This window comes from Nicotiana sylvestris, chromosome 5 (assembly GCF_000393655.2).
Source record: "Nicotiana sylvestris chromosome 5, ASM39365v2, whole genome shotgun sequence".
Lineage (NCBI taxonomy): Eukaryota > Viridiplantae > Streptophyta > Magnoliopsida > Solanales > Solanaceae > Nicotiana > Nicotiana sylvestris.
In genome coordinates this window covers 139,245,925-139,258,997 of record NC_091061.1, presented here as the reverse complement: position 1 = coordinate 139,258,997, position 13,073 = coordinate 139,245,925, and the positions used below count along the sequence as shown (strand labels likewise).

The following is a 13,073-nucleotide window of genomic DNA, read 5'->3' as shown; positions in this document are numbered from 1 at the left end:
AGAGAAAGCCATATACTATCTGAGCAAGAAGTTCACTAGTTATGAAGCCAAGTATACTATGTTAGAAAGAACTTGATGTGTCCTAACTTGGGTTACACAGAAGCTCAGACTTATCTCTTGGCCTACACCACATATCTCATAACCAGAATGGATCATCTGAAGTACATATTCTAGAAACCAATGCCCATGGGAAGGTTAGCAAAATAGCAAATCCTGCTTATCGAGTTTGACATTGTCTATGTCACCCGCACGACGATGAAAGCTCAAGCCTTGGCGGATCATCTAGCTGAGAGCCCGGTTGATGATGAATATCAACCCTTAAGTACCTACTTTTCAGACGAGGAAGTAAATTCAGTTGAAGTAATTCTAGAAAACACCAATGCTTGGAAAATGTTCTTTGATGGAGCTGTAAATGCAGAAGGTGTTGGGATTGAGGCAATTTTGATTTCACCCACTGGCCAGCACTATCCGGCCACAGCCCGACTTCGGTTCTTCTATACGAACAACACTGCCGAGTATGAAGCTTGCATCATGGGCATAAACATGGCAGTCGATCTGAATGTTGAGGAATTGTTAATCATGGGAGATTCTGACTTGATTATCCGGCAAGCTCAGAGCGAGTGGGAAACACGAGATATCAAACTCATCCCATACAGTCAATATGTGGAAGATCTCAGTAAATAGTTCAAGCCCATCGAATTCAGGTATATTCCTCGATTCCAAAATGAGTTAGCTGATGCACTAGCTACCTTGGCATCAATGCTGCCGTATTCGGGCAATGTACATATTGACCCATTGGAAATCCAAATTCAAGAAAGACGCGGTTATTGTAATACAATTGAAATAGAACTAGATGTTCAGCCATGGTATCATGATATTAAATATTTTTTGAAAACAAAGGAATATCCGGAGAAGGCCAGTGGAGATCAAAAGAGAACTATTAGAAGGCTTGCCAGCAGTTTCTTCTTGAGCGGAGAAGTCTTGTACAAAAGAACTCCAGATCTGAATCTTTTGAGGTGTGTAGATGCCAAAGAAGCTAAAAAGATCATGAATGAAGTGCATTCAGGAGTATGTGGGCCCCACATGAATGGATATGTCCCTGCAAAGAAAATCCTACGGGCAGGTTATTACTGGATGACCATGGAAAAGGATTGCTTCAATTTTGTCCGGAAGTACCACTAGTGTCAGATACACAGTGACCTGATTCATGCACCGCCTTGAGAGTTGCATCCTATGTCAGCACCTTGGCCGTTCGTTGCCTGGGGTATGGATGTCATTGGGCCAATCGAGCCGAAAGCTTCAAATGGGCACAGATTCATCTTGGTCGCCATTGATTATTTCACAAAGTGGGTTGAAGCAGTCACTTTCAAAGCCGTCACCAAGAAAGCGGTGGTGAACTTCGTGCATTCCAACATTATTTATTGTTATGGTATTCCTAAAATTATCATTACAGACAATGCTGCAAATCTAAATAGACACTTGATGAGGGAGGTATGCGAACAATTTAAGATTATGCATCGTAACTCTACCCCTTATCGGCCCAAAGCTAATGGCGCTGTTGAAGCTGCAAACAAGAATATCAAGAAGATCCTCAGGAAAATGATTCAAAGTTCTAGATAGTGGCATGAAAAGCTGCCTTTTGCATTATTGGGATATCCCACAACCGTGCACACATCAGTTTGGGCCACGGCCTATTTATTGGTTTATGGCACTGAAGCCGTAATACCTGCAAAAGTTGAGATTCCTTCTCTTTGATTCATTGTTGAAGCCGAGATCGAGGATGATGAATGGGTCAAGACCCGGTTGGAAAAATTAACCATGATTGATGAAAAGTGGATGGTCGCAGTTTGCCACGGGCAGTTGTACCAATAAAGAATGGCCTATGCCTACAACATGAAAGTGCAGCCTAGAAACTTTGAAGTAGGGCAACTCGTTCCGAGGCGTATTCTCCCACATCATGAGGAAGAAAAAGGAAAATTTGCTCCAAATTGGAAACGTACGTACATTATAAGAAAATTGTTGCCGAAAGGAACGCTATATTTGGGAGATATCGAAGGAAATGATCCCGAAACATCTGTCAATGCAGATGCGGTCAAAAGGTATTATGTTTGATCCTTTTACGCAATTTTAATGCTCTCTGATTGGGATGACGAAGGCTTTCATTCTCTCTATCCAAACACTACCAACCCTTGCAAACCTTTTGAGCCAGTTCCCTTTTTCTTTGATTACCCTCTTTGAAACCTGAAAGTTATGTTAAATTATGTTCGACCTGATTCCGAAAGGATACGTATGCAGCCTCTCTCTGGGGTTCAGTCACACCAAAATAAAAATCCACATTTTCCCAAAATTGAAACTGGGTTAGAAGTTACAATGATTCGGTGATGGTTTCGCCTAAAAAGTTCCAAAGTTGTAATTCAATCTAAAATTCCTTTAACCCAAATCCTTTTCAAGTCCTTCCGATCGATCGACAAAGATGTTCAACTTAGAACTAATACAACAAAATAAGAGAGTTTTATTGGTGAAAACCCTCATGGCACCTTAAGGGGATGGTAAGAAGAGAAATTAAAATGAGAGAGTCTTATTAGTGAAAACTCGCAAAGAGCACTATAAGGCAACGGTGAGAAGAGGAGTGAGAGAGGTCAGCTAGTGAAAACCCGTAAAGGGTGCCACTGATCAAAAAAGGGATCCTCACAGCCATCGGCAACAACAGAGTCCTAGCAAGGTTTCTCAATTTTGAGGTATAAGTTATTATGAATTTTTGAGAGTTGGATGGTTTACACATATCAGGAATCCAGTCTAAGAGGTATGTCATGTTCATTGAAGTCTGCATGCACTCCAGATAAGTCCTTCTTTTCTTTCCCCAAAAGGGATACCTCTCATCTAAGTTCATTTTTCCATTTCATTATTTGCTTTTCTTTGAATCCCTTTTAGTCTAATTATGTTCTGAAACTAAGACAAAGAAAGGATGGCAAGATTGATTTACAGGGTTTTTGTCTGATACGAGCCAATATTCAAGAAGGTATCCGCCTCAGCAGGTGCATCGAGTCGACTCCGACTGGCCATGGTGGCCGATGTTTTAAAATAAAAAACTCCTGAAAAGAAAGGAAATTAAAGTCAAATGCCAAAAAAGACAAAATAAAGTTAAAAGGTTAAGTCCCACGTGACTAAGCGGCATGGCAAAGTCTGGAAAAGCTAGAGGTTCTCCAGGGTCAGAAATGCAATTGGTATTCAGAAAATAACCAATTGCAGTCGAAAGGGCCGAGATCAAGTGACTGAAACATTCAAGGCCAAAAAACCAACCACCATTTCAAAATAACAAATTGTTCTTTGTTTGAAAAATAGGAAACATGTGCAATCCAAAACCAACCTTGCAAGAAGCAAGTGCAACCAAAAAGAAACTGTGCAAGGGCTGGAAACAGTTTTGCAGCAACAACTCCAAAAGGGAAGTCTTCTCCAAAATTCTTTCCCGCATTTACTCATTCTTTGAAATAAAAAAAAAGAAAAAAATGATGAGAAATGAAAAAAAAGGAATAAAAAAATAAAAAGAAAGAAAATTCAAAATCATGGTAGTATAGGGTCTCCAATCTCTAGCTGTATTTTCCAACATAGGGTCTCCACTCCCTAGTTGATGATTTTAGACATCTCCACTCCCTAGTCGCTTTTCCAACATAGGGTCTCCACTTCCTAGTTGAAATTTTTTAGACATAGGGTCTCTACCCCCAGTCGTTTTTCCAACATAAGGTCTCAACTCCCTAGTTGATGATTTTAGACATAGGGTTCCACTCCCTAGTCACTTTTCCAACATAGGGTCTCCACTCTCTAGTTGATGATTTTTAGACATAAGGTCTCCACTCCCTAGTATCTTTACCAACATAGGGTCTCCACTCCCTAGTTGATGATTTTTAGACATACAGTCTCTACTCCATAGTCTCTTTTACAACATAGGGTCTCCACTCCCTAGTCGCTTTTCCATCATACTGGTCTCCGCTCTCTATAGTTGATAATTTTTAGACATAGGGTCTCCGCTCTCTAGTCGCTTTTCCAGCACAGGGTCTCCACTCCCTTGTTGATGATTTTTAGACATTGGGTCTCCACTCTTTAGTTGCTTTTCCAGCATAGGGTCTCCATTCCCTTGTTGATGATTTTTAGATATAGGTTCTCCACTCCCTAGTCGCTTTTCTAACATAGGGTCTCTACTCCCTAGTTGATGATTTTTAGACATAGGGTCTCCAATCCATAGTTGATATTTTTAGATATAGGGTCTCCACTCCCTAGTCTTTTTTCCAGCATAGGGTCTCTACTCCCTAGTTGATGTTTATTTTAGACATACGGTCTTCACTCCCTAATCGTTTTTCCAATCTAGGGTCTCCATTCCCTAGTCTCTGTTTTTTCCAGGGTACATCAATCCCGACTTTTGATGCTTTCAATAATGAAGTAGTATAGAGTTTTGTTACCAATAACTAACGAAATATTCCTAGTGAAACTGGTGTAGAAAAATTTCGTTCGTTCGTTTGTTTTGGTGTCAGAGCAGGTTTTTACCTCGAGGTACAGGGTTTGAGATGACCAAAATAAGATATCTCAATCCAAAATAAATAAAAGAAAAGAAAAGAAGTGAATCTAAAGTGTAGAAGATGATAAAAGATGTGAACCGCACAAGATATGACAAAAGTCACAAACTTTGCATGTCCCGTCTTGATCCAAAAAAGACGAAGAAGAATGAACTAGTACCTGCAGCTAGCAAGCATCAAGGTTCATATTAGAGTTTGTGCGAAGAACCAGCCAAGACTCAAGATTAAATTTCAGAAGACTTAGAGATAGGAACCTTGTAACTCACAGTTGATAGGCTTGTTTAGTTTATTTTTATTTTGATTTTTGTGTAATAAGGAGCTCAGCAAGCAGTAACAACTGCAACAGTAGTGAAATCACAGCTATTCGGTAGTTCCGGCTACCAAAACCTCCAGAACTACACTGACCCGATTCCTTTATAGCCAAGAATATGTAGGCAACCTCCGAAGCAAGGTTCAGTCAGACTTTTTCAAAAATGCTTCCCATGGAGTGTCGCGCCCCTTTTTTCCCTCCGCGGAAAAGAAGTCCGGGTTTCGACATTATATGGTGGGTAATAACTCATTTTATTTTGGGAATTGGGCATTTGAAGAGTCACCACCTAACGAATTATGGTGCGTTAGGGCACGTAGAGCAATTAACTCTTGGATTGGTTTGCGTTACCAGAGATTTAGGGTAAGGTCTCGAAATAACCTCGAGGGGAAGGTGTTAGGCACCCGTCTCGGTCCACAATGGTGGTCCCGGCCGAACTTATACTTGTGAATTAGTCCATTAATAAATAAATAGTTTTAACATATAATTGCAAATAATAGCAGGTTGGACATTGTATCACACAGATAATAGACAAAAGATTTGAACAAGTTGTGTCCATATAAAACAAAGTTTTAAACAAAAGGAATTTGGGAAAGGAGGGGTCCGAGGTTGGTTAGCCTACAGGATCACCCCACACAATATCCGGTAAACGCCCTTTAATGAGGGGCTACATGTGACATTAGCGCGTAGTCATCATATCCCATATCTACTCTTCCTACCCCTTAGCGGTTATGAAAGTGAGTGTTAGTTAGCGATCTCTATTGCGTGTTGTTACTCATCCCCCCTTAATGGTCCTGGAGGAAATTAGGAACTCTACCTATAGGCAGTTCTAGACAGACCCCTAAAGTTTAAAGGAAAAATACTAAGGCGACAAGCAAGAACACATAGGACTCTTAGCGAATAAAAGAAGAAAGGAGCAAATAAGAGGCTCAGTTTTACCTCCACAGATAAGGCATGAAACAACACGACTCAAACACAAATAAAGTTAATATTATTGAATAGAATCGTAAGGCATGATGTCTAAGTGAATATCAAAACATAGACGTTAGGCAGTTTATTTTATAAACTCAGAAGTGATGGCCCTATCATTTTGCCTACTGATTTTAAGCCGGTTAAATCTGAACAGCTTTAAGTAGCAAAAACAATTTCAAAGTTGCAAATTTAAAACCGCCTTATAGGCTTGCTTAAACACAGACCAGTGATGTCCTAAGGGCATGATAACTACGTTGATATAGTAAAGCGGTGAATAGTTTTTAAAACGGGCTCTTGAGTTCCTATAGGCATGCTGTCTAGTGATAGTGAAGGCAGTATTTGAAAGAATTCATTTAAGGAAAAAAAACCATTGATTAGACCAGTTTCGAAGTAAGCTAACATGAGTTGAACTAACTTATTGATTCTTTATTATATAGGCAGAATTTCTGACTTTTAATTCCTAGAGGCATGGTATCTAATTGTTAAGAACTGATGTTAGAAACTTATAGACATGATACCTAATGAAAGCACATGTAAATACCCGTTGTAACAGAAGCTGAACCTGATCACATTCTACAAGTATGGTATCTACTTATGAAGCTGATTTTAAACATATAGACACGATTTCTATTATTCGAACCACTTAAACCCTATAGGCATGATTTCTAGCATGATAAGTCAAACACAGCAAGTATAAAATCCTATAGGCATGGTTTCTACCCATATTACCCCACATATATGTAACTACCCACCCTTTTTTCACTAATCACCCCAATATTCGTTTACAAATTATTACAAACCAGATGAATGAATTACATAAATAGATAAAGAAAAAATAAGAAGTTACACTATAGGGAGCCTGAAGCAGGCCCAAGTGATTTCCCAAACCTCAATAGCCTCAAATGCCAATTTCATAGACAATATTATTGTCTAGGTACGTCAGAGTTCCCTAAGGATCTCAAGGATCCCGGACAGTGCTCACACCTAGGCTTTGTAACCAAATTTAGTAAGTATAGTGGAAGGGCCAGCCTCAGTGTGCCAGAGTTTAGAGGGATCTCAAAAGGATCCTAAGGCAGTACACACACTGGAGGGGGTAGAACCTAGGGACTTAGGAGTAGAGTGAGAGTGCTTGACATAGTTTGAAAAGGGTTTTAGTAGGAAAACAATGTTAAAAGAGATTTGCTTGAAATAGTTTTGTAAAAACAACATAGGGAGTTATTAAATAAGACAATTTTGGAAAGGGTAAGGTGATCAACAAACAAACCAGATACAGAACTAGAAGAGGTTCATTAGCACTTCAATACATGGAATCAAATAGAGGTAATGGCGAATTTGGGGTAAGTATAGGACACATAGTAAGCACAGATGCATATAGGTACATAATCAGAGAAGTCTTGAAAGGGGTTCAAAGGATTTTAAGGTATATCATAAACTTCAGTAGAATCAAACAAACTTAGGATAGCCAACTACTGTACACAAGGAGGTGCATGCTAGAAATTAGAGGAACATAGTCACATTGGGGTATACTAAAAGTGGTTCATGAGCAGGCTAATCCTAGGGGTATATTCAGAAGCATGCAGTAAAGAAGACAGTAAAGTAGACATGTTAGTTGCAAGTTGAACAACAAAACCATAGATAGAAGTATATTAGAAACATAACAAAATGAAGTAGTAGGAGAAGCATATTGTTTTGGGACTTGAATTGAAATTAGAACATACCAGTAAAGAGATAGTAAACACAAAGTGAAAGAGAACCTAATAGTTAGCCTTGGCTTGCAGCCGGCTGACTTAGAACAGTAGTAAGTAACACAAAAGAGAGCAGAAAGCTTTGAGTGTGAGAGGGAGAGTTTTTGAACCAATGTGTTCGTGTCTGGAAGTGAGAATAGAGGAGAGTATATATAGTAGTTAAGAGCAGAGTAAAATAAGGTAAAGGAAATCAGTCTTCAACAATTAAGGAAGCCACAGAAACAGTCAGGCACAAAATCAGCAAGTCTTCCCTTAATTATGGGGTAATTAACCAACGGTAAAGAGCAAGACATATTTAAGAAAAGAAAATCAAGTAGGACTTAGGTACAGAGTAGACAGTTAGGGGTAAATGCACAAGAGTTCAACACGGTTAATCAAATAAGGTAAGAGAACTAAATAAAGTTGCAAAAATATGGAAATAATCAACATATAGGTATTACCATAGCAAATCAGTGAATCAAGGACTCGAGGTAACACTGATTTAAAGAAAATAACATAGGTTTCCATGAATAAGCAAATAAGCCAAGTTTAAACAGAAAGAATCGAAGGTTTAAAGGAAAATTTTCATATCAAACCAAGAAACAGGGAATTCAGAATCAATCAAAGAGAAATTCATGAGTCAGTGTTCAGCATATAAATAAAGTAAGACTTGGATAGTCAAGAGTCGACATTCAACTCTAGCAAGCATGAAAGTTTAAACAATACCGATTCAATGAGAAAGAGGCAAAGATTGAACATCCAAGATGAACACAAGTACATAGAATCGATGTAAGTTAGGCTAAGAAACTCAGTAGAAATATATTCAAGGCAAGATGGTCACATAAACTCAAAAACGAGAACCGGTCAGTCATGCTGATACACAGAACCAAACGAAGAAACCTAGAAAATTAGGGCTTTCAACATAGACGAGTTAAAGATGTAGTAAAATCATAGAATCAGTCAAAATGTGCAAGAAATAGAAGTTTAAACACAAAGAATTAGTTAAACAAGGTTTTAAAAGAAGTTTCGAAAACCCTAGTTTCAGAAAAAGGTGAAAAACACTTGAAATTAATGATTCTTGTAAAGTGTCCAAGGACAGTGTAAAACATTAAAGAAACAAACTTAAATCGTTCTAGATCTGTACAGATCTAGGAGGTATAGAAAAGAAATTAGGGTTTCGAAAGAACCCATATAGAGACGAAGAAACTTGTTCAGAAATCCAAGGATCGTAACAAATACAGCATGATTTTGCTTGAAATCACATTGGAATAGCCAAGAACAAGCGGATGACGAACCCCAGATGCAAGTCGGCATGACCCTGGGCCCTTGAAGACCTTAGAGAAGGCGAGCATGGCATGAGAGGAGCCATTGGAGGCTTAAGAGACGATGAGAGGTCACCGGAGATGACCAGAGATGGGAGGTCGGCGGTTGGAGATTAGGGTTAGGTTGAGTATTTTGAGAGAGGATAGTATCTTAGGGCGGCGGATGTGCAGAAATGATTAGGGTTAGGGGGTCGTTTGGAATTAAAAAGGAAAGAATAAATGAGGGTCGTTGATCTTTTAGATCAACGGCCAGGATCTGATGGGTTTTGGGTCGGGTAGGAAGTGTTTGGGGCCTGGGTCGGGTTATTTAATCTGAAGTTGGGCTGGGGTATTGGATTAAATTGAGGCTAAAATTGAAATACAATTTGGCTAAGTATTAAATAGCCAATTTAACCCTATATAATTTATAATTAATAATAGATGATTTCTAAAAAATACTTTCATGTACTAAAATGATTTAAAATAGCTATTTAGCATTTTAAAAATATAGAAGATCAATTTTATGCATATAAATGTAATTATATATTAATAGGGCTAATATTGCAATTATATGCAAATTAGTTTTAAAAATATAGATGCAATTATAAAAAATGCACAAACTATTTAAGCAATATTTTGGAATAAATATAGGATTTAGATTATTAAATTATCACAACAATTATTTGAAGAATAAATATTGAAAATTTTATAAGTGAAAAAGGAAGAAATAAATCAATTTAAAACTTTTTAAAATTATAGAAAAATCATAAAGACCTTGTGCATTCTTATATATGCCTATATATTCTATTTTGAAAGTATATATGTCTATAAAAATATATATAGGGAAAAATTGCGTATCAACATAGAGTATCCAAAAAGCCAAAAATTGCTCGTAATTGCTCACTTTATCTTTGCTCGAAAACTCTTCAGGTTCTCGAGTAAAGAGGGGTAGCTATAAGCACGTGATTTTTGCCCGAATAAAATACTCCTACAAAATTCACAAATAGATTTTTCCTTAATTATTTTTAAATTTCATAGAATTTGTAGGAATTTTTGTTAATTAATTATTTGCATTTAGTTGCATTTTTCATGTATTTTTAACATTTTAAAATCATAGAAAAATACAAAAAAGGTCCAAATTTTCATTACCTAGCATTTTTAGGTCTTAATTGCATTTAGAGTTTAATTGCATAAGTTAATTGCATTATTAAACAAAAATCACAAAAATAATGTCATTTCACATATTTTTTTAGTTTTTTAGCTTTAAATTATTAATTTTATTTCATTAGTTTTGAATTAATCAAGTTTTCAAATGATAAAAATAGGTAATTAGGTTTAATTCCAAGTTAGATTTGATTTAGGAATTAATTCGGGTGATTAATTAATTTGATTAAGATTTTTTAATTAAAAAAAGAAAGAAAAACAATAAAAGGAAAATAGGCTGTTGGACCAAGCATTTCAGAGGCCCAAATGGGGAATCCTCCTAGCCCACAAGCATGTCCCAGCCCAGATCCTTCTTTATTATCCGGTCCAACTTCATCCCTTATCAAACGACCCCGTTTTGACCCCATCTGATCCTAATTGTCGATCCTCAATAATCTTACGGCTCTCAACTGATCCCTCATCCCCTTATTACTGTCTGAATCCCCCCCCCCCCACAAACCCTAGAGAACTAACCCCATTTTCCCCTTTCTCATCTCAACTTGTCTCTCTCACCTCCGCCTCATGCCACCGCCAAAATTCGCCTCACGGCGGCGGCCCTGTTCCAAACTACCCCAAATTGACACCACACACTCCCCACACCCTCCTAAACCTCATCCTACCATTAATTTCCATAAAATCAATGCCAAATTTCTCCAATTTCAGATCTTAAGATGGTCAGAAACCCAAGTTTCTTTATTCTTTTGATTTTTCGTCAAGTTTAAAGGCTCGATTTGATTTGAAACTTGCGTTAAACAATTGTTCTTGTTGAGAACAATTGATTAATGCTAGTCTTGGCTCATTTTGAGGATTACCGGATTCCGACCCACTCATCGTTGGACAGCTGGGCTTCGTCGAAAATTGGTTTGATGGCTTTGTTTGTCTTTCAATAGGTATACATTCACACTTTCTCTGTCATACCCTTCATTTTTGGTTTGATTTTTAGCCTCGTTTGTTGCTATGGTTCATGATTGCAGTCGTTTCTGTCTGTTGGGTTTAGTGTTGATTAAGAGTAGATTAGTTCCTAGTTAATTACAGCTTTTGCATGTTTCTAGTATTAATTACTTAGTTTTATGCTAGAATTAATAATCTAAGTTGCTAGGTTAGTTAATTTTAGATTGTAAAAAAATAGTTCATTCGATAATTACATGCTAGTTTGTTTGATTTCTGGATTTGCATATATGTCCTTTGTAATTGTTTTGTAAATATCTAAAAGTTAATAGAGCTAATTGAAATAAAGAATTTTAAAAAGAAAATGTGTGTTTTAGATATTTCTAGAAGGGAAAAGCAGCTGGAAAAAAGGACAACTATCCTAATTTTGGTTATAAAGATGCTGAAATTAGATACAAATGGGGACAACTGTCTATTTATTGTTACAAAAGATGTCAATTCCCTGATTTTAAGGGGATGGTGGCTGATTCCTTTATTCTCTCATTCCTATCATCTTGCACTCTCACATTCTATAAAAGGGACCCTATACTCCTCACACACAGACGTTAATCATCTTGCAAATTCACTCACAAAAAGATACAGAATTCACTCTTGATTTTTCTATTTTTCTGCTCTCATACTGAGTTCTTCTCAAAAAGACAGTTTGGGATTCCATTTTAACATAAAAATGAAGATTTAGGATCCATCTTGATCTCCCACTTACTTTCCTATTACTGGGATTTTCTAGATTTTTGGGTTTGTGGTTTTAAGGCTATTGTCTGTTGCTCACTGCTGCTGTTTACTTGTTGCTACTTCTTCCAGTTTATTTAGAGACTTATTTTCTTCTTCTCTTTCTTTGTTGTTGTTAAGGTATGTGCTGATAGCTTCAAATAATGTATTCGTTATTTGAATATCACATTGCTTTGAGATTTCAGTTGTTTGTTCACTTCATGTATACTGAATGCTCTTTTCTTTCATGTTTGATTGCGAGTTTAAGTTTGGTTTAAAGTATCAGATGTGTTGAGTGTCTCAAACCTTAATGAAATTTGAGTGAATAAGAAAGAAGCATGAAACCAGTTCTATTTTTTCTTAATCTTTGATTGTCAAGGTTTGAACCACTATTGATGGATTTCTTATACATGAAATTCTGAAATTCCCTGAATGTTTGAGGTTCCAGAAGTTTAACAGCATTTTTTAGTGTAAAGTCCTGCCCCTTTTGAAATCATTTTGTTTGGTATTGCTGGTGTTTGGTGATGCAGGAGATTATAAGTGCTTGACACAAGGCTCAGATTTACGAATCTAGCCACTGGTTGATTAGCTTTTGTAAATGATAAGCAACTTCAAGAATATTTCAAAGTCGTTGATAGTTGATCACAGGCAGATTCAAAATCAATTTAATTCTGGCCTATGCAGACTACCTTTCTTAATTTAGTTCAAGGCTTGTAACTATTTGTAGAGTGTAATTAAGTCACTTATTACTGACGATGTATAAAAATATATTCATGATTAGTTTAAATCATAGCTGTTGCAGTTTTTCTTTATGATAATGTGTGGAAAGATCGAGTTTCTAACTGCTGGGTTCGATATAACAGCCCAAATGTTGTGTCTAGAGTTTGGAAATTGGGCCAGTGCATACTAATCTGAATATGAGAGGCTTTTGGCAAGCTTAACACTATTGATGCTCTAGTTTAGTGCATGTTGTTTGTTTATGAGATGTAACTTAAGTAGCTGATATAATGATTTTGAAAACTAGGATCACTGATGCATTGATTCAGTTTTTGTCTTTTTCTAGAATCTTGTCAATCATGTGTTAATCTACATAATAACTTGTAATTACTTTCATGGTTCTACGTTGTATCACAAAAAGAGACTTAGTGTATCATTTCAATTTCTTTAGCAAACTTCATAAAAAAAATAGATTTTATACGTTCTGGACATTTCTTGCTTATCAAAACTTTAGGAAAATAATCATGAACATTGTAGTTTGCTTTAGGCGCGTTCAATATTAAATCATCGAGACTATGGGCACGGTTCCCGTGGCATAGTCATGATATATAAATCCAAATTCGGG

At 36.9% G+C, this 13,073-nt stretch overlaps 1 protein-coding gene across 1 annotated transcript; it reads left to right on the top strand.

Moving 5' to 3' along the window:
- Window positions 1-255: 255 nt before the first annotated feature.
- Window positions 256-1,182, top strand: LOC138869387 (uncharacterized). Its single transcript, XM_070147001.1, has 2 exons — window positions 256-605; window positions 705-1,182. Exons 1-2 carry the CDS (start codon window positions 256-258, stop codon window positions 1,180-1,182), a joined length of 828 nt encoding a protein of 275 aa, XP_070003102.1.
- Window positions 1,183-13,073: the final 11,891 nt, after the last annotated feature.